Below are 26,416 nucleotides of genomic sequence, written 5' to 3'. Positions count from 1 at the left end.
TGATTCCTTATAGTTTAGAGCAAAAGAACAATGAGAAACCCTGAGCTCAACCCTCCAGATGTTCACACACACCCTCAAAAAGCATAACATCATGGAAATGAACTCACAGATTCCTCTGGCGTCAGCAGTAACAATGAGGAGAGATCGAGAGCTCTCTGAACTGCGGCGCACGCTCACCACGAGCCAACCAGCTGGACATGGTCCCGAATCACAGTCCACAACATGGGCAATCGCTTTATTCACACAACAAATCTCAAGCATTCTGATGGCTCATGATTAGGGCTACAACTAGCATTTTATATTAATTTTGATAATTATTAATTATATATTCAATAAAGCAGTGTTGTGATATTTTGCGTGGCGATGTTATATCAATACACTGAAACCAAGTATTGGGGTATATTATATTTTCAGGGAGTTAATTTCATCTAACAATTGAGTATTTTACATAATTTCTGCGCTTGAAATGCAGAATGTAATGTTCATTTAAAATATTTTTTACTCTCACGCATGCAGTGAGCTGTGTAAAGATCGCTTAGATCGCTGTGTAACTGCTTTTTTCTGAATATGGAACGCTCTGCCCATGTTTTCGTGTTAATTAAATTTGACAACCCTAATGCAAGCCAGCTGTGATGCAGCTTTCGCTCACGATTAGAATAAAAAAAGCTGTCTATATAATGCCATATCTACACAGTGCACGTGTTCATAATACAACACGATTGACAAAGACAGCATCAGCAGTCAAAGGTGCTGCTTCGACTTGTTCATTAGGGTGTTCATTAGGTTCATTAGGACAGAGCGAATGCTAAGCGAACCAGGACTAAATGTATCTTTAAAACTTTAAAGTGAGCAGCGCGTCAAAACAACGGAGCGGTGAACACCTCAACCACTCAGGGCTGTTCAAAGTTAAGATCATTTGGCACTATATCCTTTAATGTTTTTATCTAGAGCCAAACCTGTTTCATTCAAGCCCTTTCCAATACGTGCATGTTGCTTCTTTCCCCTGCTAAAGACACTTGAACAGCCACAAATACTGTACAATAGCCTATATAACTCTGACCGTTCAAACTTGCTCAGACAGATCATTTGAATCAGTGAGTTGTAACACTGCTATCGTGTATCAAAGCAGATTTCTTCAGTTCTAAATAATGAGGAATGACATGTTTTTATGAAATGTAGAGGAGCAAAAAGTATGATATTATGCTATACTCTCAACGACATCACACAGGAGCTGAACAGAACGTCCAGGTATATTAAGAGCGAAATGAGCAACAAAAAAAGCTCTTGAGACAGAGACATTCTTACAAAGTATGAATAACTTTAGAAGCACTTTTTTCATGCTCTGATAAGAAAATAGATAAATGTTTACTTTGCGCCAAAACAGAGAGCCATGACCTTATTGTGGTGACTGGGCTATTGAATCATTCGTTCGTTTGGTTTGAATTAACAAATTCGGACTCTCTGTGTTTTCTAAGCACATTTCTTCTAAACACATTCTTTGCTAAGCTTACTAAAGCTTACTTTTAACCTCCTGACTCTCGAGCATCTAAATTACTGGCATGAAGCCACCAGGTCTGGGTTCAGATTGCTTTCTGACACATTTCGTGGCACCTCGGAGTATTACAAGAACAACACACACAGCTTCTTCTCCGAGCTTCGCAAGCCTCAAAGAGATGCACCGAAGAGATAACAGAACTTTCTACGTGACATTACACACACACACACACGCAAACATCCCTTTGCATTTAGTTCAAAATACAAGTGATTCAGAATCTGTAGATGACATGTTAATGCATGCACGTCTGATTAGTTTTGTTTTATTCTATAGGTGTAATTTGAGACTGGTGTGTAACTTCGAATTTTAAGTATATTCCTAAAGAATGATTCCCCTAACAGGATCACATTCTGTAACCCTACCTCTTGCTAGGTCATAAAAGTTACGACCTCCAACAGGAATTTCAAGGGAACCACAACTCTCACTTGAATTCTTGTAAAGAAAGAGAACTAGACCCTGCAATCTTATATTTTCTACATGTATAACGACTTAAGAAATGTATAAACATGGATTTGATTTTCCCGTGTCATAGTAGCCGATATCATGGCTTGATAGTCGTGTGAGTGAACTTTAAATGTGTGTAATTCTGCATATGAATGTAACTTTATATCCCTACTACCTTTACCTGCCATTATTGGTATCTGTTTAACTGTCTCGTTCTGACTGAACCAACCGTATACAGGAGATTACAGTAAAATGTATTATTCTGTGTGTATCATCTGTCTGGGTAGAAATGACGAATTCTAAACACCATCATAAACTATGCAGAAGACAGGACAATTTTTCCCGCTCTGAAATCTCTGAAGGTGATTGGTCCATGTACGCGAAGTAGGCGTAACCTAAGCCCCTCCATAAGAGACTGACACATAAGTTTCTCTAGAGCACTTTTTCTGTAAGAGGTTTCTGGTTCCATGGCTCCTTAGGGAGCTCTTCTCTGTTACTCTTTTCTTTTTCTTTAAGTCTTTTCTTTATTTGTCGTCTCCGGACTTTTCCTACGTTCAGTGAAGTGAACGTTACTGGCGTCTTAACTTTGAGAGACTTTAAAATCCCCGCGACCGCGCTCGCCCGGAAGAGAAGAGAATGCACGCCCCGCTCTTAAGGAAACACACGCACGGCTCTGCTTTCCTCAGCAACACAAAGAGAACCATTTTGCAAGTATTAGTTTCATTGAACTTTAATGTGATTTGTTTCCTTGCTGTCTCTCAGGGTTCACATTGTCTGTGATAGTTGCCATAGTCTTACTGTGATCATTCCAGATGATCTCTTTCCTTCCTCTTCCATCCTCTCTCATCCTCACTCTCTCATTCTCTCTCACCTCTCTCATCTTCTGATCTCTGTAATTCTCTCATCCTCTGTTAATTCGTGTTTGTTCTCGTAATGTTTTTCGTTTTGTTTGTTTCGGGTGTATATACATATATTCTGTGTGAATCGTAGTATGTATGTCCTTAGTTTTGCATGTATTAAAATCCATTATATTCTTGATTGCTTCTGTCTAAATGCTCACATTACGAAGTCAATTAAATGTTTGTTCCAAGCTACAAAGCTTTACAATTTGTTACTATTTCAGTATCCTAAATCTTATAACAAGAACGTGATTTTTCGTGGCCAGAAAATAGCTTTCTTCGAATTATAAGAAAGAGATCATTTTTGTTGAATATTTGATGAGTTAATCTTATGGCCGTTTGCTGGACAAACAGATTGTTCGATAACTAAATTAATTCCATTAAGATTTATCTCATATAATCGATCTGCAATAAGACTATTAATATATTAATGACGAACCCTAACTCATGGTGGTGATCATTCATATATACAATCGATCTATTTTCAGCTTCGATAATTTAATGTAACTGTAATATGCAATATATATTAATCATATTCCTGATTAATTATTAAAATTCCCTATATGTCATTTGAGCTAATGTTAATGTAATACCTAAAGATTTGTTACATTATCATGCAGCAATCTTTCTGGCATTGTCCTCCTGTATCCCAATAATCAAGCAGAAGGATCTGGATGAAATATTCTGAATGATATCAAATAAAATTAATCTACAATCTGATTTTTGATGCAGCCTGGAATCACAATCACACCATGTCCGTTTGTTTGGCCAGAGGAGAACTGGTCCATATTTCCCCTAACTGAGTTTGGTTTATCTCAGGTTTTTTATATTATATTATATTATATTATATTATATTATATTATATTATATTATATATTTTTTTTTTATAAAAAATAAATAACTAAACAAAAAAATCATCTGGGGAAATATATGACACAAATGATTTGAAGCAGCTGCACATAGTATGAAACAACCAAACTAGATCAATACCAGAATAAAGGCTGACTTCAGGTATGACTGCTATGATGAATAGTGGTACATAATGTGTATTTAATGTGAACTATAATAATCCACAGTAATAGCTTTGATTGTTTTTTTTAGCTTTTACAACTGACAAATTTCATCACTTGAAGTATACTAGATACTCAATTCATTTAAATGGAGTTTACACTCTACACTGTTACTATGAGATCCAGACTCTGGAGATCCAGTGAAGAAATCCATTGAATTCGCCTCAGAATTAATAACATCATCACTGCGAGATCCAGTGAGAAACATTCCGATTCGGCGCAGAGTTCTCTGTTATAAACCATAGATATTAGATCAAACAGCGCTGACGTGGAAACCAGGAGAAACACTTGTAGAAGGCTTTCAGTCCACAAATCAGCAACATTCACCATGGATTTAGGCTAATGTAGTAACTCTAACCATAACTATGGTATTGTGACAGAAATAGTCAAATGCTTATAAGTACTACACATCTTTTTCCAGCACTTCAAAACTATAATATCATATATAAATGTTATTTTTAATGTGATGACACACATTTTTTGTTCATCCTTCAAAGATTGTCCTAAAACTAAGCATTTTAAGATGTAGGAAAACTCTTATTTAAACACTTATTTAAAAATAAAAATGTAATTAAATTACCATTGTAAACATTAGGATGCGTATTGACTATTTTCACTCCCTAATATATATTTTTTTCACTCATTTTGCTTTTTAATTAATATTAAGACATTATAAATGATAATAATTAAAGTTAATTTGATCTACACCCTAAATTAAGCTTAGTGCTTTATTGTCTGCCCCAGTGCTACCAGATATTTTCTGTAGAACTCAGTGGCTCCAGTGCTGCTGCCCTCAAATGTTAGTCTGGAGCCCTGTGAACTTAAAATAAAACTGCACATTGTAATATCTGTATGTTAAGTCTATTTATTATTAAAGACTTTGTCAGTATTATAGTTATTTTGGGGGAATTTGAATAATTGCATAGCAAGCGGATTTAAGGTGTGCAACTAAATTTTCTGTTTGCACTCCTAAAATTTTCAGTCAGGGGCTACAGTGCTCCTAGTAAAAAAAAAGTTTCAATAAGCAATCAATAAGCTGGTACATATTTTTATCTTAGCACAACTTAACTCATTTTGGGCAATTTCTCCACATTTGCGCCCTTGATATGTGGATTTTGCAAACCAAAATATTAGCTTCCGTGAACCGGATGTAGTTCCCAATCCGACCGCTCCTATGAGAAACCAGTGAGTGCAAAAGGTTCCTAGGTATGTATCGAATGTGCACAAACAGGCATTGGGGGAAAACACACGCTATCTCGCCTGCAGTCTGATTGGAAGGGGTTTGTTGCGAATTCGCGACAGTGGGCGTTAAGAAGGACATTTTACTAGTTTTGTGCTGTCGTATGGTCATGTTACAACTTTCCCCACCTATGGGGCATATTGTCACATTTCACATACATTCTTTTGGGGTATCAATGAAACAAGACCACTTAACTGTGAGCATTAGGATGAGCTGACCACTGCTCTGCCTGTCAATTTGTCCAAACTACAGCAGCTTGAAAGAAGAAACAACGGCTCTTACCCCACAGTGACAGTCATTAAGCAGACAATTTGTGACAAGTTCCGAGCGTTGCGTTGTCTATTATTGGTCTGAACTTATAAACGGTCCGTGAAGCATTCGCTGCTCGGCGACGTTGTGGTCGTGCCAGCGCGACCTAAATAAATATTTGGTCGCACCGGCAGGAAAAATGGTCACAGTCTTGAGCCCTGGGGCCGGTTTCACAAATCTATTTTAGACCGGTCTATAGTGTTAGACAAGTCTAAAATTTGCTCATAGACAGTCTAATGCAAGTTAGACTGTTTCACAAAAATAAAGACTGACTTAATTTAGACCAAAAAAATTAGACACCTTACCCCCAGGCTAACTTAGGTCTAAGACTCTATGTTACCTTGGCAACCAGCAGTAACAATCAGTTACATTACAAACTGCCAAAAGAAAAGGGAAAATGGCTCATAATTTAAACATTTCTTCTTGTTACTAACGTTACATTCCCAAGTAAAATGTCCTTGTAACTGTTAGGGCCGCTACATAGTCAACGCGAGCAACGATCGACGCGCTCCCTTTCATACGCAAGCGTCACGGGCGATGCGTGAAATGTAATACACCGTGACTGTTCAACCGTCTATTTCGCTTCAAACGCTCGCTTAATACGCGCGTCCTATTCGCCTTGGACGCGCGAATGGATTCAAAATGTTCAAGCGTCGAACTAGACGTGATAGACGCTCTATTCGCATTTGGTGTGAACGCTGCATAATAACAGGCTGCGATGTCAAGATTGCAATGCTGGAATGTGTGTGTGTATGTCAGAGAGAGAGATGGCACGGGCGCGATCGAACAGTGGAAACATACTCCATTTATACTCCTCCAACAAACACATATTTTCCGCTGTGGTAAACTGCACCGAGCGGTTGAATGCGCTTACTCGATCCGCCATGTTTTTTGTTTTGAAAAGTGTCTTATTTTACCCAGAATGCATTGCAGTGTAGTCCTACTTAAGATAGTCAGAGTCTTAAGTGCTTTGTGCAACGGTCTGATTTAGATGTCTATCTGAAGTCTGACTATCTACTATATCTAAGCCATAGTCAAAGTCTATCTTATTACACTTATTAACACTTATTATTCTATAGAAATCCTTGCTACGTGTGCTGCGCTGGTCTAGCTGAGACTGGTCACGGCATTTGCATATTGTTCCCCTATATTTTCCCCTATTGCTGACTTCATTTGTAAGTCACTTTGGATAAAAACATCTGCTAAATGATTAAATGTAAATTTAAATGTACAGCAAGCCTCCAACAATGTTGGCACAAAAAATGTGTTGGGTTTGTGTTTTTATATGTATGAATTCAATATTAAAGGCTTTTAAACTATGGTAACATTTTAATGTCACGTTAGAAAACATCATTGTCTTGTTGTATTGTGTTGGATTAGCAAAATCTTCTCCTGAAGTCTATTGCAAATATAGATGTTCATACACTACGGTAGCAGAGGCACAGTCAACTTGTTCTCGAGTGTTGACATACCGGCATTGACCGTTCCAATATGGCAGACGGCTTGCACATAATGCCAAAAGAAAGAGCTGCTAATGAGGCATATATACTGTATACAGTATATATCTATGCAAATTTAAGCCCAAAATGATTCATAACCAGGCGAAATTTTGAATGGTATTTGACAAATAGGCATCTTCTGGCTGGAAATTACACAAAAAGGTGGCAAAAGAAATTAAGACATTGTAGTAAAGATATAAATAAAGAATAAGCTGCTGCTTTTTTTTTTCTTTTTTTTTTACATTGACAAAACATTCCATGTCCACGATTATTCATACCCTTTCTCAATAATCAATGGCAAAGCCTTTATTTTTCATCATAGTTGTCAAACTTTTGTATTAATTGGTAACCATTTTTTTTTTGCACATTTCCACATGGATTTGGACCCATCCTCTTTTGCATACAGTAGATCTCTGGGTCCTTGAGGTTGGAAGGCTTTCTAGTCATCACTCTGGTCTTCAGTTCTCTCCACAAATTCTCAATTGGATTCAGGTCTGGACTCTGGCTTGGCCAATCCAAAACGTTGATATTGTTCTCTGCCAACCATTTTTTGACCACTTTTTCTGAGTGTGTTGGATCGTTATTTTGTTGGAAGGTCTACTGCATCCCCAGGCCAAATTTTTCTGCAGACTCTCTGATGTTTTGCTCCAGAATCTTAATGTAGTCTTTTTTTTTTTTTCATGATGCCATTTACAGTACTTTTACAAGGTTGCCTGCCCCATTGGCTGAAAAACACCCCCAAAGCTTTATGTTCCCACCCCCATGCTTGGCCGTGGGGATGGTGTTCTTGGGGTTGAATGCTTACTTTTTCTCCAACAAAAGCCACATCCATACTGTCCAAACAACTCAGAAGAAGTGGAGTCCTTCTTGGTCTGTGTCCATGGAGGCCAGCCTTGTGCATTGTCCACTGGAGTGTCTGCCTTAATGTTGTGCAGCATTACTCAGATTATTCAGGATGGCTTTGCTGGTGATCCTTGGATTCTTAGCCTCCCGCACTACCAGTCTTGCCAGCACAGGGGTCACTTTTGGTTTCCTACACGTCTGGTCTTCCTAACTTTTTTTTTACAGTGTGAAACTCTTTGAACTTTCTAATGATGCTTTGCACAGTGGCCACTGGTACTTCAAAATATTTGGAAATACCTTTGTAAACTTCCCATTTCTTGTGATCATCCACAATGCAAAACCCAGTTAAGTTTAATGACTTGCAATTGACCAGAAACTGACTAGCAAACGGGTGCATCAGTTGTTCTGATTTTAAAGTTGATTATAATGCATTTAGAATGGTGCAGAAGATAGCATTTCCTGATAATTTTGTGATAAGATCTGGGATATTAATCATTTTGGACATGGAACATTATATATACAGGTGATGAGCGGTGCCTGGTTTTCTCCAGACATGACACTTGACATTCAGGCCAAAGAGTTCAATCTTTGTTTCATCAGACCAGAGAATTTTGTTTCTCGTGGTCTGAGAGTCTTCAGGTGCCTTTTGGCAAACTCCAGGTGGGCTGTCATGTGCCTTTTACTGAGGAATGGCTTCTGTCTGGCCACTCTACCATACAGGCCTGATTGGTGAAGTGCTGCAGAGATGGTTGTTCTTCTGGAAGTTTCTTCACTCTCCAGAAATGAGAAATGCTGGAGCTCTGTCAGAGTGACCATCTTATGTACATGTTTTTATAAATTTGCAAAGATTTCAAACAAACTTAGTTCACGTTGTCATTATAAGGTATTGTCTGTAGAATTTTAAGGAAAATAATGTTGGAATAATAATTTTGGAATAAGGTTGTAACATAACAAAATGTGGAAAAAGTGAAGCGCTGTGAATACTTTCCAGATGCAGTGTATATATACAGTGGTGGCCAAAATTAATAGAACGGTAAGATTTGTTAATGTTTTAAAAGAAGTCTCTTCTGCTCAACAAGGCTTAATTTATTTGATCCAAAATACAGCAAAAACAGTAATATTGTGAAATATTTTTTTACAATTTAAAAATCACTGTTTTCTAATTGAATATATTTAAAAAAGTAATTTGTCACTGTGATCAATTACTCCAGTATTCAGTGTCACATGATCCTTCAGAATTTATTCTAATATGCCGATTTGCTGCACAAGAAATATTTATTATTATCATCAAAGTTGAAAGCAGTTGTGTACAATTTATTTTCAGGATTCTTTGATGAATAGAAAGTTCAAAAGAACAGCATTTATCTGAAATAGAAAGCTTTTGCAATATAATACATGTCTATACTGTCACTTTGATCAATTTAATGCATCCTTGCTTAATAAAATAATTAATTTCTTTCCAAAAAAAAATAAAAAACAACACAACTGTTTTCAACATTGATAATAATAAATGTTTCTTGAGCATCAAATTAGCATATTAGAATGATTTCTGAAGGATCATGTGACTCTAAATTAAAAGTAATGATGCTGAAAATTCAGCTTTACCAACACAGAAATAAATTGCCTTTTAAAATATATTCAAATAGAAACCGGTTATTTTACATTGTACAAATATTTCACAATATTACTGTTTTTGCTGTATTTTGGATCAAATAAATTAAGCCTTGGTGATCAGAAGAGAATTTTAAAACAATAAAAAAAATCGTACAATTTTGGCCACCACTGTCTGTGTGTGTGTGTGTGTGTGTGTGTGTGTGTGTGTGTGTGTGTATATATATAGAAGTGACAGAACACGTGTATACTTGGCTCAAAAGACAGCGCAACGCAAGCTCAGAGCAAATGCATTTAGGACAGTGAGAAGCATTTAAGTTTGGCGGCAGGTGCAGGGTCCAAACTGGTGAGTTAAACTAGTTTAGATAAGACAGCACTGACATTCCCAACGACACTGATGCAGAAACAAGAGAAACATTGAGCCACGATGTTCCAGTTAGAATGCTTTTAAAATCCACAATTCACCAACATTTTCCATGGATTTAATGTAGTAACACTAACTGTTATCATGTTACTGTAGCAGAAATGTGGGATAATCATATAAAATTTTATTAAATTATTAATGTAAACATGTTTTAAAGGAGTAATGGAATATAATTACAGTATTTTTGTGTTATTAAGCTATAACAATTTTTGTTAATTGATTTTTGGCTACTGTTTTTCATAAATACCACAGCAACTATATAGTTACTTATTGCCATGGTAATGAGGTGCCATGTGCGGTTTTACCTGTAGTTATCATGATCTACAAATGTATAGAACAATTCTAAGAGTAGAGTTGTAACACAGTCAAACAGAGTTATAACTCAAAGAGATTCCTAGGAGATAAAACATGTAATGTTTCCAAGAGATAAAAACATGTAATATTAATTAATTCATATAATTAATCATTTGTATTAATACTGCATTAAGACAGAATCGCCTGATGTGTAGCTATTCGGCTTGAATCATCAGATAATCAGATTTTAGCACAAGAACTCTATATATTTTACAACAATGCCAGTGCAATTTTTGTTTTTGTTTTTAAATACTAAACTAGTTCATCACCAAAAAAAGTTCAAATAAAATGCATATGATAAGCTTTTCAGAGAGAGAGACGAGAAATAATGTTCTACCAAATCTGTCAACATGACCCGTGAGCATGTGACAGGTGAAATAAGAGACCCACTGCAAACACACAGCAGTGAGACAGATACTGTACCTTCACACAGACAAAAAGACAGGGTGTGGGTGTGTGTGTGTGTGTGTGTGTGTGTGTGTGTGTGTGTGTGTGTGTGTGTGTGTGTGTGTGTGTGTGTGTGTGTGTGTGTGTGTGTGTGTGTGTGTGTGTGTGTGTGTGTGTGTGAGAGTGTGTGTGTGTGAGAGAGAGAGAGAGAGAGAGAGAGAGAGAGAGAGAGAGAGAGAGAGAGAGAGAGAGAGAGAGAGAGAGAGAGAGAGAGAGAGAGAGAGAGAGAGAGACTGACCTTTGACAGCCTCGTCCACAACCTCCACCACTCTATCAATCTGCTGAACCTACAGAGAGAAACAGAGACATTATGAGAACATCAGACAATCATCTGCACATATTCAATGTAATTACATTAAATTAGCCCTGCTTCACACACTCTGAAGAAGAAAGGGTGATGGGGTCAAACAGGAAGTTCTGGTCCTCAAATTCAATTAAACTTAGAAACGCAGATATGAGTTATGTGTCATCTGAAAGTTTCTGATCTAGTCACTGTCTTCCAACGGAGCGGTTTATGGATTGTGTTCAACTCAAACACTACACTCACTCAGGCATAAAAGCTACAGTCGGTTCATTAAAATTTGACCAATAAACTTATTGTTTAACAAGACATTTAAATGAGTGATTCAATGACTCATAAAAACAGTCACTTGTTTTGCTCTTGAGTGAATAAGTGTTTTTGAATGAATCCATTAAATGATCCAATGACTCACACATTAAGACAGTAAGGACTGGTGCACCCAGGGGCGCAACTGCACGTTTGCTGAGGGGTATGCAAGATCAGTGTTGCCGTTCTCGTAAAATCAGCTTAAAATTCTATTTCACTTGCCCCAATAAATAAATAAATAAATAAATAAATAAATAAATAAATAAATAAATAAATAAATAAATAAACACTTGTCCCGGACAAGCAAACAAGTGTTAATGTCGAGCCCTGAAATGCAAAGTTGAACCAAAGTTAACCGTTGTTAAATGTTGATCAATTTAAAGACTTCAAGTGATAAAAAATATTATTATTATTATTATTATTATTATTATTATTATTATTATTATAATAATAATAATAATAATAATAATAATAATAATAATAGGTTCCTTATTTTACATTTTCCTTTTTTCTGCTCTGCACCCCAGAATGCTTCCCACATCTAGGCCTATCCATTTTTGGTCATGGGACAGAATTAAAGTACTCGGAGGTTGAGAGGTTGATATTGATATAATAAAATAATCAGTTAAAAATGCTAAACAAAAATGAAATAAAAATGTTTCCTTTCATAATTTAACAAACAATTTTTGATTATTTATAAAGTTTTATAAAAGGAGATTTCCAAATAATGATTTTGGCACAATGGCACCCCCCCTCCCATCCAGCGCCCTTATGCGCTGCATACACTGCATACCCCGTAACTATGTAACTGCAGAAAGAGTCAGTGTAAGGACCTGTTTACACCTTGTTACTTTACTTGTTTTTACTGATTGGATAGCTATCTGATCTCCTAGACCGTTTAAAGCGGTTTTATTTACACTTGGCCGCACACGTCTCCACAAAACAAATATATATGTGATCTTCAATTTCCGCGCTATATGCAAATTCACGTCAATGAAAGCAACAGATATGAGCTGCATTTTATTTATCATCAGCTTATTTCAAGATAAAAGACCACAATAGGATAGAGCGACATCAGCACCAGTAAGATGATTAATGCTGTGTCCCAATTTGCCTACTTATAGGCCTACTATGCCCTAAAAGTATGTACTCTTTTTGTGAAGAAAAAGTACATACTTTTGAGTGTGTAGCAAAAGAGTAGGCAAGCTTTGGGACATACTACTTCGTCATCTTTTAACGGACATATCTGTCACGTGCATCCTGTCACCGTAAACTGCCTTGTCAATCATCTTGTCACAGTTAAAATCCAATCTATTTTAATTTCCTACCGTTTCGGAGAGAAATGTAGTTGCATGTTGAATAAATACATTGTTGTCAGGTTAGATACTGATAATTAATCACTCAAACCCCTTTATCTAAACCTCTCTACTTAACCGCCGGACTCACGCGTCCTGGGCAGTTTGCACATGTCTGTAGTTTTTTAACACTTTTCACTCGTGTTTGTAGTTCTAACCGAATCCTCGTCCAACGCGCGATGGGTTGTGGGCAAATATTAGCCGTTAAGGCCTCATTATACTTCTGAGTCGAACTCACGGCGTAGCCTCTACGCTGTAGGCAACGCGTTGGTTTTCATTTATACTTCTGCGTCGCTGTCCACGTTGACGCGCAATTACACTTGCAGAGGGAGCATGTGAAACCCGAGGGAGGGGTTCTAGCAGACCAATCACAGCGCTTGTGTCCGCGTAGAGTTGACGCGTTGTTACATTTTTGGAGAGGTGCACGTCAGGGTACGCTGAAGGGTACGCACGCTACACACAGCCTACGACGTAGCTACGGCGTGAGTTCGACGCAGAAGTATAAAACAGGCTATAGAGCGCGCATCGATCTGCACTTCGGATTCTGACCGGTAGACCATCCGGGTATCTTTGGAACACTCATTTCAACATACTACAATTTTGGATGTACTAATTCTATTTTCAAAAACTATTTAGGACGGATAGTATGCAAATTGGGACGTAGCATAAGTCTCACTATTTTTAATTGAGATGATTATGTGTTGAACGCCTGCGACTGTTTTATTTGCGGCAGTTTGCGCGTTGGCTTTCAGAAGTAAAACTCTACTCATCTGTGGCATATCTGGCTATAACAGTTATATAGGCTATAAAACGCTCATAAGTTTATTTTATTTTTTACCATTTTGGGAGGAGTAAAATTTGTGTATGTGGTTTCAATAACCAGATGCATTTACACTTGTCCAGTTTTGTTTGGAATGTGTCTCAAACCACCTCCTGAAATGGTTTGAGTGATCGGATTAATATTCATCTCGAAAGCTTTTTGGAGGGCATTTACAACTGGTCTTTTCAGGATCGGATAGCTATCTGATCAGCAAAAACGCATGAAGTGACCAAATGTAAAAAGGCCCTAAAATTCCAACCACTTTAGGCCCGTTCACACCAAGAAAAATAACCATAATAACCACATCCTTATGCATCGCTTTCTGCCAGGACTTTTACGTGCTTTTCCCAAACCACTGAATTGATGTCGACGTCAGGGTTAGCAGTAGCATGAGCCGTCAGGCAAGTGCTATTTAAATAAACTCCTGATGTACTTACAAACTTCCCAATGCCTCGTTTAATGAGTACAGAACCTATTTGTACTACTGTATAAGTTTGGTACCATTCTGGGCATTATCATGGGGTAATTTACGAGATACATTATAGGATCCATTAGTGCCTGCACTAAGCCATCTGGCTGATTTCTCTAAATAAGCTCTAAGTTTAATAATGTTCGACCAAGGGAAAAAAGGCTTCTGGGGGGGTGTTTGGCTCGAGGTCATGGTGCAAAGGACCCTAGGTTGATTTTACTCCGAACCATCCCTTTAACACTAACACAAATAGACAAGCGGAGTGATACAAACTGTGAAAAGTCCCAGTGCTGTTGGACAGTTATGTGAGCACTCTTGGAACGCTGCTCGACCTTTCAGATTAGAGGACTGTAACTAGGCTAACTATTGTATAGCATATGAGCCGATATGAATAGAAGCTTGTGTTGGAGGAAAACACACCAGAGCTCATTAGGAAATTAAGCTTTTACATAAATTTTATGTCATTTGAGCTTTTACTAGCAATTTTATAAGCATTAACATATATCAGATCAGTCCGTAATATAACTGTGACTGACAGCTGATTCAAATCAAGCTCTGCATGATGAACCTCTAATCTCTAATAGTAGAATGTCACATTGGTAAACGGTGGCAGATTAAACACTGCATTTAACCATATTCAACTAATTTTAGGAGGATTATGAGGTAATTAAGAAGCTCTCTGACAAAGGGAGAACTATTAGACGTAATTGGTTCTTTTCAGGAAATAAAGCAAGGAAATATGCCAATTGATTAATGTGTGGAGCTGTCTGACCATTATTTAACTGATGAGTCTGTCATGAGGATGAAGGGTGGTGATTTTCTACAGCATACAAATAAATCTACAACAAATATTGACCGGTGCAAATATATACACAGAACTGTATGGACATGATGTCAGTTGAAATCATTTTATGTAAAATGTCATTTCAAGACACCCAAAATATGTAGAAGCAAAAAACTAATATGAAGAAATAAAATTTGACACTTACACAACACTAATTTTTATCAATTTACATAAACCAGCTGATTAGAGTTAAAGTTATAGTTAATAAATGATCGTTTAGTGTCAAAACAAGAATATTCCAGTGAAGAATACCACGACTGACCAATCACAATCAAGTATTTCCGAGAGACAGGAAGAGACCAGCAATCAAATCCTATCAGCTGATCGCTTCGCACAGAACCTGCAGAATTCTTCAGAAACTCATTTTGCACATTTTCACTTTGAAATTTAACCCCAGCACTGCAAAATTACACATTCCTCACCAGCTGTGTATTCATCTTTTTTGTTTCTGTTGGAGCCAGAAAAAAAGATGAGAAAAAGAAAAAGCCTGTAATGGTGAGAGTCAGCTGGAGGCAGGTAATCTTTCCCTCCTCTGCTGAGGTCATTTCTGCAAGGAGGCTATGAAATTATAGAAGCTGATCTTCAGTATTAAAGGGAATTCATATCTATTGTGCACAGCACCCTGTGGTTAAATGGCCGACCCGAGGCCTGTGCATGCTTTTCACTGGCCACCGGGTCCATTAATTCAACTGTACTGTGGGCCGAGAGATAGACTGCAGACCCCGGGCCTCCACTGGCTGCAGTTACATTGCATGAAAAACACTGAAACAGAAATCAATTTTGTCCTAATGGGAGAGCAATTTCAGCCCCTCTCTGGGCAGCACCTGCTGGACCAACGGGTCTGAGATCCGCTAGGTGAATGCACTTTAGGCCCCAAACACAGCGGGACGGGCTCTGAATGGTACACGCTCTCAAGCACCATGCCAAAGAGGGAGAAGAAAGGTAATTTTATTGAGTGGATTCTTTCATGTGCTGGCAGAGATGTTTTGGGAGCGGCAGGAAGTCGGTCTGTTAAGCATTACTGACTCCCTCGGCTGCAGTCTTATGCTTTAAATACAGCCCTGGTCAGAAGAACTTCGAAATCGGTTTTGTGATTCCCCACAGTTATTGTTTTTAAAGCAAACTACTTGAAAGAAACAAGAGACGAACCGCTTTAGATGTGAATGTCTGTTGTCTAGACAAAACAATGATGTGCTGAGGCAACTTCATCAAATGCTTCCAAGCCTCCAGATAAATCTGGGCTGCAGTTTCGATCTGCTCAGCAAAGAGAAATGCAATTTTTGCTTTTGTCGCTGGGGAGTTGGCAGATGGTGCATTGTAATGTTAAAGGCTGCAGTTTTCCAGGCTCATGTTCTACTATCCCCAAGCCCCTGACCAAAGCAGAGTGGGTCCATGTGTCTTTGCCCACGATGGTGAAATGTTACCAGGGCACCTCTGCAAATCTTGAACCTCACATTTGTTCTCCTGCAAGGGATGCAGGATGGGCTGAGTGCTCCATCACTGCTCTACCAATCAATACAGCCTTTCAGAAAGCCTCTACTCACCCCTGTCTGACTTTAAACTGCAGCAGTGAACACTGCAGGAGGAGCCCTGCTGCTGCGGAAGGCTTCTGTCTGGTGTCGCAACAAGCCACCAGTTCCAGCACACTGAACCATGACGGTCAGAAAAGGAAAAAAAGAAAAACTAACAACAAATACGTTTTAATTAAATAAATGCAAAATATAAAAAAAAAATCTAGTGAAGGAAAGTTTTCACTTATTCAAGTGGATGAGGGTTCAAATCCTTATTTACATATCTATTTTTGGTAACACTTAAAAAAAAAGGTTCAACTTGAAGGAATTAGTTGGACTAGTCAACTAAAAATGAAGGACACAAGAACAACATAAAACACTGTACGCACGCTGTTGCTGATTTGCCTAATTGCAGTAGCAGTATTTAGTGACAGTCTTGGATGCAGGATATTTTCAAGTCAAGTCATCTTCATTTATATAGCGCTTTTAACAATGTAGATTGTTTCAAAGCAGCTTTACAGAGATAAGCGTATAATTTAAGGTAACAGAGATTGTTTTGGCTTTATAGCAGAGTTAAGTTATTTTCCATCTAAAGTTAGTTTTGATTGATTTGCTTCTGTCGCAACGATCATTTGTTATTAAATTAGGGGCCGCTAAGACGACACCATTCCCTCTACACAGACTTTAAACGCGAACCTGTGAGAAACGCTGATGGCGTTCACATGCGCATTAAGAATTGGTTCTATAGTTATGTGCGTTTGAAAATATGCAGGTTTGGAATTCCCTACAAGCCAAGCCTAAACAAAGTACTTGTCTTTTTCCTTATAAATTTTGATAAAGAATTTTATTTTATTTTGTTGCTTTGGGGTAGGAACGTGAAACGAATTTTCCCGACAACGCCTTATCTGTATAGTGGTAGAGGGATCCTCCATAGGGAGAGACTAGTTGGCACTTCAGCACTGCGTTGTCATCGATAGTGTTGTCATCGATAGTGATAGTGATAGTGATTTTCAATCACTATCACAAGCTGGAATTGTTGTTCGTTACCACAGGAACCACAGATATTGTCCCACATACTGTAACTGGCATAAACAGGTATACCCAAGTAAGCAGTTCCTCCAGGATTTTGCGGTCCTTTTTTGTAATTGTTGTTCTAAAATGCCTGATGTTGCGGCCACTTTTCTAAAAAGTTGCGATGAAAGTTGAAATTTGTTTTTATAGGTTAACACGGCAAAGGTAGATAGATTTTTACTTAAAGGGATACTTCACCTCTGTAAAGATGAATGTGTATTTAAAATGGGTCATTTATGTAGTAGAAATGTGAAATTATTTTTGAATTTGGAGCCTTCTAGACTGAGAAAAGCCAGAAAATGTATTTGTGGCTTATGTGGATGAAAGACAACAACTCCCAGAATGCACTTGCTTTGCTGCCCTACGAGGCCACTCCCAAGCCACGCCCTACTACCAGTAAGAGAGCGCAGTTAAACAACAAGGCTATCTACTAGTGAGTCTCTGTGACGAGTCTGCACGGGATTTCGAGATCCCCAAAAATGTCCGGGATTCAGCTTTTGCATTCTACAGTCACCATTCATTATGTTTACTGTGGCAAGCAGGACGGGACTGAGGGCCGTGGGAGAACGATGAGTGGGAATTTTCTTAGCAATGTTAAAATGCACATTAACCGATCACTTGTTTAGCGTTCATGTAAACGCTACATTCAGATTCACCAATCGGAATGAATTCAGTTAGATTGAAACAAAAGGTGTGCATGTAAACAATGAATGGCGACTGCAGAAAACAAAAGCCAAATCCCGGACATTTTGGACGATCTCAATGGCCGGACATGTCTGGGAAAAAGAGGATGGTAACCCCTACTAAGCTTTCTCCACAGAATAAGAACCTGTTAGCTTAGCTTCCAAAAAAAAGATGGCTGACACTATTTGTACATTCTGCGAGTGAGATCCCACCCTCTATGGGCGGGTTGAAAACATGCGGATCTAGCATCATTCTACTGGCTGTAGTTTTTAGCCTCTGGCCAAAAAATCCTCCGATGACACAAAATGACAATTTTTGCATCATCGAAGGATTTTTTACAGACAAAAAAAAAAAACATAAATCTCTCGTCTCAGGGGGATATGAGGGAGGGAAACACGGTAATTTGAAAATACTACAGGTTTTCTACTGCTACAAAGCTTAATCCTTAATCCTGAAGTATCCCTTTAAAGTGCTCATATTATACTTTTTGGCTTTTCCTCTTTCCTTTATTGTGTTATCTTTTTTTGTGCATGTTATAGGTTTACAAAGTGAAAAAGCCCAAAGTCCAGTCCACCCCAAAGGGACTTACCATGTCCCATAGAAAACACTGTTCAGCACCTGCTCTATTGTAGTCCATCCTTTACTTCAGAGACAAATGTGCTCACTTTGTAACACACATTATAATGCTCGCCTAGCTGCAAAACAATGATGTATGTAACTTTGAAATGTGTTTTACCTATTTTGATACCAATGTTAATCAGCAAAAATGGAAATGTCACTTTTTTAGAATATTCTATTTTAAAGATAATTTATAAAATCCACAAAAGTTTACGGGTGTTTATTTTAAAGTGGCCAAACAATGTGTTTTATTCTTGTTCTGCATATTCACATTTTTATAAATGCCACCTCTGATGCAGATTCTGTTTTCTCTGCAGTGGAAAAAAAAATATTTTTTGTTGATACTAGTCAATTTGATTGGTAAAAGCCATATAGTGACTTAAAATGTATAGAATTTGACATGAAAGATGACAGTTAGGGGGAAATTACATTTATAAATGTTAAAAAAAAAAATGCAATGAGACTCAATTTAAGATTATTGGTCCAGAATAAATTTTACAACACAAAAATTTAACACTTTACTGAAGTAGTTAGTTATTGCACCACCACAGGATTTTATAAAGGTAGGGATTTTATTATAATAGTAGGTCAATGTAGCTTACATGAGTGAGTCGCCAGCTGAGGAAAGTGAGTCGCTCGCTGTGTGAGGAAAGTGAGTCGCCCGTTAAGTGAGTCGCTCGTTGTGTGCTGAGTGAGTCGCCCGTTGTGTGAGGAGAGTGAGCTGCTGCGTGAGGAAGTGGACGACACTTTGCTGGAGATGATTGGTCAAAGTTGCAGAAAAGTTGCGGTGATTGGTAAAAATTGCAAGTCGCACTGAATTCACGGGGATTTGTTGAAGTTGCGTTAATAGTTGCGATCGCAACATCGCGAAATCCTGGAGGGACTGAGTAAGGCCCATTACTGTACAGTGTGGCAAGCCTAATGAATAAATTTCAATCTAGAATGCTGTAGTGTTCCCAACATTCCTCAACTTCACTTTATAAAGCTTGGATATTGCATTATGCCACTTTCACACCACAAGCAGCAACATGAATGGCACATATTTCTTTACCACAGATGTTAAGAATTTAAAGTGAGGAGCATCACACTTCTGATGTTCACACTCTCATTGGACTCAACACAATTGCTTGTAATTACTCCACTGTGCTCTCTAAACCATCCATGTACTGCACTGCCTTTGCAGTAGATGCATTTTTTGTTTAAAAAATGACAAAGACAATTTTTATAAGTTTATTATTATTATTATTATTATTATTAATAATATTATTATTATTATTATGAATCAATAAGAAATAATGGTGTATAAGTATTGTTAAAATTAAAAACAAACAAATAAATAAAAAAAACATCAATTCAACTGATTTGTTCAAAAGGAACAAAAAGCCCATGATTGTGTTGCAGCGGTTCTGCTCTGGCTTTGTTTGGAACAAAAAAGTCACTGTCTAAAACATTTTGTCTAAAACTTTATTGAATTGGTGCATAAAAAACAATATAAAAATGTCTCTCAGGTAAAACAGTTCTCGAAGACTTTGTAGGTGGTTGCTTTGTCGTCTTCTCTAGTTTTCCCTGAGTTAAGTTTGACTGAAGCCCACGGAGCCATTCAACATTTTCATCAGATATAAACTGATCCAGTGAAGCAACAGACAGGGCCGATGCCGTTTGGAAAAGTATCTCTGTGGGACTGCAATCTGACCCTCATCATCCCAGCTGTGGCTAGTAACCAGTGCGACCAGCTCATCTTAACATGAATTACAGAGAGCTCATGTTTAACAGCGGAGGTGAGTGGCAGTCGTCCGCTGACTGCTGCATCATCAGGTTAAACCTCTCGGATACACAGAGTTATAATTCAAAAAATCTCTCATCAGGACGAAATGCATCTCTCCAGACTTTCGCACATTTGCAAATGCAGTTTCTCACCTCTGTCTTTAAACCATAAAGAAAATCAAGGTTTGTTTATTTGCATATCCATGTTTTATTAAAACATGACCGGTTAGGCTCAGGCCATTTATTATGAATCGTCTCCTTCATAAACATGAATCTGGTGGTAATCCCACATGCTATGTTAAACAGCACACCATAAATAATGTAATTAAATTCAATAAACACACCTGCTTCTGTAAGCCAGTGGCTTAGCTCTAACAGCTGGTGAGTTAACTGCCAAAAGCTCGAGAGCTCTATCTTCTAGAAAATATAATGCACTGATTAGTTCTCCACACATACATCCTGCTCACATCCTGAGACACTAAACGGCCCAGGCATAATATGCAAAACGGCTGACCATTTGCATAAGGTGATTTTTCCAACGGTAAGAAGGGTGCAGTCAAGAGCAAACAAATATCGCCCACACGTGCTGACTGATTCCAGCTTTAACTAATGCAAATATGGGCTGAAAACTTGAGCAGAAAACATGGTTACTTCCTGAATATCACACCACTGCACTACTCATTCACCACTTCAACACACAGAATAGGAGGACAGAAAGAAATGACCATTGGAATGATAAATTGAGCTACAACACGTTTGAACATCAGATTAAAGGGTGAAAGGATCTCCAGCATGAGCTTGTGCATTTACCCCGATGATGCTCAGGTCTTTCAGATAGTCCATCCTGGGCTGGGCCTGCGGCACACATCCCGCTAAAACCACCTTCTTTTTCTGCTCCTGAGCTTTCCTGAAAAAAAAACACAAACAAAACATCACAATCGACATCTGTTTGGCATAGTCCATCCAAGTTAGTGCATACCCATTAGGAGCAATAACACAGCGCAAACCATGGACACACACACCCAGAGCAGTGGGCAGCCATTTTTTCTGTGGTGCCCAGGTAGTGATTGTGGGTTAGGTGCCATTAAGCCATGACTGCCCCAGTCAATCAATCACTCATTTATATACTGTATATCTGAACAAATTTCACAGGCATTTGAAAAACAACGATGGAATGACTCAGCAGGGGTCAATATCAAAAGCAGTCAGTAAACCTTTAAGCCCTGAAGGCAAATTTATTTGTAGTTAATTTGCTCTATAACAGTCCAAACTTGCCTTAAGAAACTGTAGCCATTTGAAATTAGAGTCAACCACTGCATTTTAATCACAATCCAAACAAAGATGCTACACACGCTGTTTTTGATTTAAATTAGATTGCATAATTTCAAGACTTATACAGAATGGTCTGACTTAGGGCTGAACGATTTTGGAAAATAATCTAATTGTGATTTAGTTTTACCAATATTGCGATTGTGATTTAATATGCGATTATTTTTTAAGCTCTTTATCTTTTCTATTATTCAACAAAAACAAGCAATAAATCATTGTAAAATAGGGGAAGGGAATCTTTAGGCACCTCATGAGCCGATCTATTTTTTTTCTTATTAATTAATTTATCTTATTAATAAAACTTAAAATATTTAATTACTTACGTAATTATAAGTAGACCTACTTATAATAATTACACATTAAAAAACTAAATTAATACAATTACATGTTAATAATTTTAACTAATATAGCTTCAAAACAAATAAAGAGGGGAAAAAATATTACAAGCAATAAACAAAGAGTGCTTTCAGTATTTAAGAGTAGGCTGTCTGAACGTTTTCATCTCTTTTGAAATTATAAGATGTGGTTTGTACTGTCTGTTTAATAACTAAAGATATAACTGACTGTGTCACAAAAGCATTTTGAGATGCAAGTACATTTAACCACGTAGACGGAGTCGCTCACAGTTGCATGCTCAAGCACTCTTCGCAAAGCGCGCGTGAGTATTTGAAATTGAAAGCAGCTTCTGTCGGTGATTTTCATATTTTTAATATATAAGCCAACTGCATTCCAAAAGACATATGATGCCTCCATAGAACATTTGTAAGTAAAATACCGGCGGGCGAGACCGTGCAGGCGGCAGGCGCACACTACAAAAGTAACATCAAGCAAACCACGCGTATCTCATGCATATCTTGTGCAATGAAGCCCGCGAATTACCTTGTAATTTGCTTCAACTTTTCCGAACTTTATGAAAGATAATTTTTCGGAAGGTTCGATTGGTGTCGTGTGTGTGTGTGTGTGTGTGTGTGTGTGACAAAGGAATTAGAAGCAAGCAGAAAACTGTATACAGAATACGTAGCATCATCACCTGTTTAAAACTAAGCTCAGACATAAATCTGAAATTATCTTAATCGATACAGAATCGTTGGAGAGAATCTATAACACAATATCACATAAATTAAACAAACTGTTATTTCCTGTAGCCTATGCCAAGCCTATATGCGTAGCGTGCCAAGTTGATGCTTCATCTGCAGTGCAGACTGGTTTTCTCTCGCGTGTCACGTGACCAGTGTGTAATCGCAGCTTTGCGGTAAAAAAAAATAATAAAAAATTGCATTTCATCATATCGCAATATTATCGCAAATGCAATTAATCGTTCAGCCCTAGTCTGACTTTAGCTTTGTGAAATTGTTACATAAGACAAACCTGCATAAACAAAAACAGACGGACTAAATGAAAATGTAAATTCACTCTCTGACAGCAGGTGGCGCTTATGGAAAAGAATAATTTCTTTATGTACTGCTTTAAAAAAGCAGTTGCGCTTAAACACCACTTTATATGGAGGTAAGAGGAAAAGAAAATGCCATCGAAACTATTCTGAGGACAGTCAGTTTACTTCAGAGATCCATGAATATAAATCTCCACCCCAGTTCAATATTTATATATTTTTTCTTCCTATATTTTGAGCATCAACTATGATTTTGCTGTGCCTGGTAATTTCTCTGCTGCGCGTCTGTGCTCTCCTCTTGGCGTCCGTCTTCAGCTTGTCCCATCTCTGGCCTGTGTTAACGTCCTGTTAAAAGCCTTTGTAATATTTTCACACAAATGACATTTGGGGAAACGATTGCAATACAGTTTGTGTTAAAGTCTAAAATAGAGATCATCCAAAATTAAACTAAAAACCTTCCAGTAGCCGATCGTGTTTGGAGCATAAACCGGCCATTTCCGATTTACGGCCGGTTGACCGGTGCATCTCTAGAAAAAAGGTCGCACCACAATAATTATTTGTACTCTCACAAATGCTCCCAAATAAATTGAGGTTGCACAAATTCAATTTCGGGAGCACATGCGATATTTCGAGCCATGATAATCTGTTTTTTGTACTTATTTTTCTGTTATTTTAGGGAGCTACCGAGTGAAAAAGATCTACTAGTCGATCCCGATCGACGGATCAGCATTATGGGCTAGAGAATACCCATAATACACTGTCAGGGTCGCGCCAAATGAATTACCCTGTGTAGTCAGAAGATGGTGCCCGCAGCTGAATCATTCATCCATTTTCCAAACCAGTTGTTTAATGTGGGTACAGGTTAATACAATACATGTGTAAATTCCTTTTGAATTGATCATTAAATTGTTTAATAAGGTTAATGCAAGCTAGTTTCCATGACAGAGTTCAAGATAAATCTTTTCATTACTACTCGAGCAGCCAGTTTGCTTAGTTTCAAATGATTATTAAATGGCAAGCACAAACTAAGCAAAAGCGGCAGCCCTTCCGGCGCACTCAGGGCCCTATTTTAACGATCTAGGCATAGGGTCTAAGTGTATGGCACAGGTGCACTTTAGGGCGTGTCCGAATCCACTTTTGCTAGTTTAACGACGGGAAAAATGGTTGGCACACCAGGCTTCTCCAGAGACAAAACAGATCTGCTCGTGTGCGAGGTTAAAGCACGAAAGCAGACCATCTACGGGACAAGCCGGTTTCCACCATATCTTTATGTACACAATATTAATATTTTACATTGTAATCCTTTTATTTTTAATATTTGGCATGATTGTGTGCTGCTGCCCCTTTGTGTGTAATAAGCAATAAGTAATAAGAGTGTACGCGCTTTGTGGACCCGCCTATAGGCTCATATTACTAATGCGCCCTTTAAATAAAAAAAATACTGCGCCATTATACTTTAGACCAGGTTTTTGTTGGTCAATATTGCAGTCTATTTCAGTTGCCTCAAAATAGCAATGTGCCAACAATGTGCCTGAACATACTGGTTTTCAGACCAGCACGCCCATGGATGCAAATGCATTTCAACAACGTGGTGCAGGACGTGAAAATAACTATGTCAGGCTGAAACTAGCAAAAAACACTTGTGTTGCACCTGGCGACACATTACACTGGGTGTTTGATAGGGCCCTCAGTGTCCGAATTCGCTCACTCATTTTCATTCACTCCTTCAAGTGGACTAATGTAAGAAGTAATGAATGAGGGTATAAGGTAGAGATCTACACGGAGTCCGGGTCGGATCCCAAATCTATTACTTCGGGTCTCAGGTCTGTTTAACATTGTGTGTAATACCCGTCGATCGGACTCAGAACACCCGGCCATGATCAGAGTCAGTTAGCATTGTTTGTTGTGTGTTTTTTGTAACTTGCATCTTTTCTTATCCAAAAAAATTAGGATAAGAAAAGTGTGAGCCGGGAAATAAGGTTAAAAAAAAAAAAAACACAAATTGTGTTAAAAAGCTCATATCTCAGGTTGCTCCAGGCAGCTAATGCTAATGTGCAGTGTCAAGCGCGTCATGTTTCTATGGCAACCAGAGCTTCTGCAGTGACACAATGACTTTACTAATTGACAATTGGTTCTTTTACTTAAAAGGCGGGACTTATTCCGCCAAACTGTGCTTTACACTTTCTCCCATTTTTATAAAAATAAAAATAAAATAAAATAAAATAATAAAATAAAATAAAATAAAATAAAATAAAATAAAATAAAATAAAATAAAATAAAATAAAATAAAATAAAATAAAATAAAATAAAATAAAATAAAATAAAACGTACAACACAGACAAGCTGAGCAAAAACACTACGTGAAATAGCTCGAGGCCCAGAGAGAAGGAAATGAATAGTGGAATAAAGTCGTTATTTTTGTTTACTTTTTGCGCACAAAAAGTATTCTCGTCGCTTGATAAACTTAAGATTGAGCCACTGATGTCACATGGACTACTTTGATGATGTCTGTATTGCCTTTCTGGACATGGACAGTATGCCGTCCATTGACTTACAATTTCTTCCGCTTATCCGGGGCCGGGTCGCGGGGGCAGCAGTCTAAGCAGAGATCCCCAGACTTCCCTCTCCCTAGACACTTCCTCCAGCTCTTCTGGGGAGACACTGAGGCGTTCCCAGGCCAGCCGGGAGACATAGTCTCTCCAGCGTGTCCTAGGTCTTCCCCGGGGTCTCCTCCCAGTGGGACGCGCCCGGAACACCTTCCCGGGAAGGCGTCCAGGAGGCATCCGGAAAAGATGCCCGAGCCACCTCAGCTGACCCCTCTCGATGTGGAGGAGCAGCGGCTCTACTCTGAGCTCCTCCCGAGTGACCGAGCTTCTCACCCTATCTCTAAGGGATCGCCCAGCCACCCTACGGAGAAAGCTCATTTCGGCCGCCTGTATCCGGGATCTTGTCCTTTCGGTCATGACCCAAAGCTCATGACCATAGGTGAGAGTAGGAACGTAGATTGACCGGTAAATCGAGAGCTTCGCCTTGCGGCTCAGCTCTTTCTTTACCACGACAGATCGGTACATCGACCGCATTACTGCAGAAGCTGCACCGATCCGTCTGTCAAACTCCCGTTAACAGAACAGAAAGCTCTCGGACTAAATCTAAAATATCTTAAACTGTGTTCCGAAGATGAACGGAGGTCTTACGGGCTTGGAACGACATGAGGGTGAGTCATTAATGACATAATTTTCATTTTTGGGTGAACTAACCC

General features: G+C 38.3%; 1 protein-coding gene across 1 annotated transcript in view; it reads right to left on the bottom strand.

The window, feature by feature from the left end:
* cdkal1 (CDK5 regulatory subunit associated protein 1-like 1) overlaps positions 1-26,416 on the bottom strand; it is a 445,321-nt gene that overhangs the window by 296,603 nt on the left and 122,302 nt on the right. Inside the window, exons 5-6 of the mRNA XM_081388640.1 lie at positions 21,249-21,345; positions 10,934-10,982 (exon numbers count right to left, since the gene is read on the bottom strand). Of these exons, the coding sequence (XP_081244766.1) occupies positions 10,934-10,982; positions 21,249-21,345 (146 nt within the window). The remainder of the gene's footprint in view (positions 1-10,933; positions 10,983-21,248; positions 21,346-26,416) is intronic.

The sequence above is a fragment of the Scardinius erythrophthalmus genome (assembly GCF_964197995.2).
Source record: "Scardinius erythrophthalmus genome assembly, chromosome: 16".
NCBI lineage: Eukaryota > Metazoa > Chordata > Actinopteri > Cypriniformes > Leuciscidae > Scardinius > Scardinius erythrophthalmus.
This window is presented reverse-complemented; position numbering and strand designations above follow the sequence as displayed.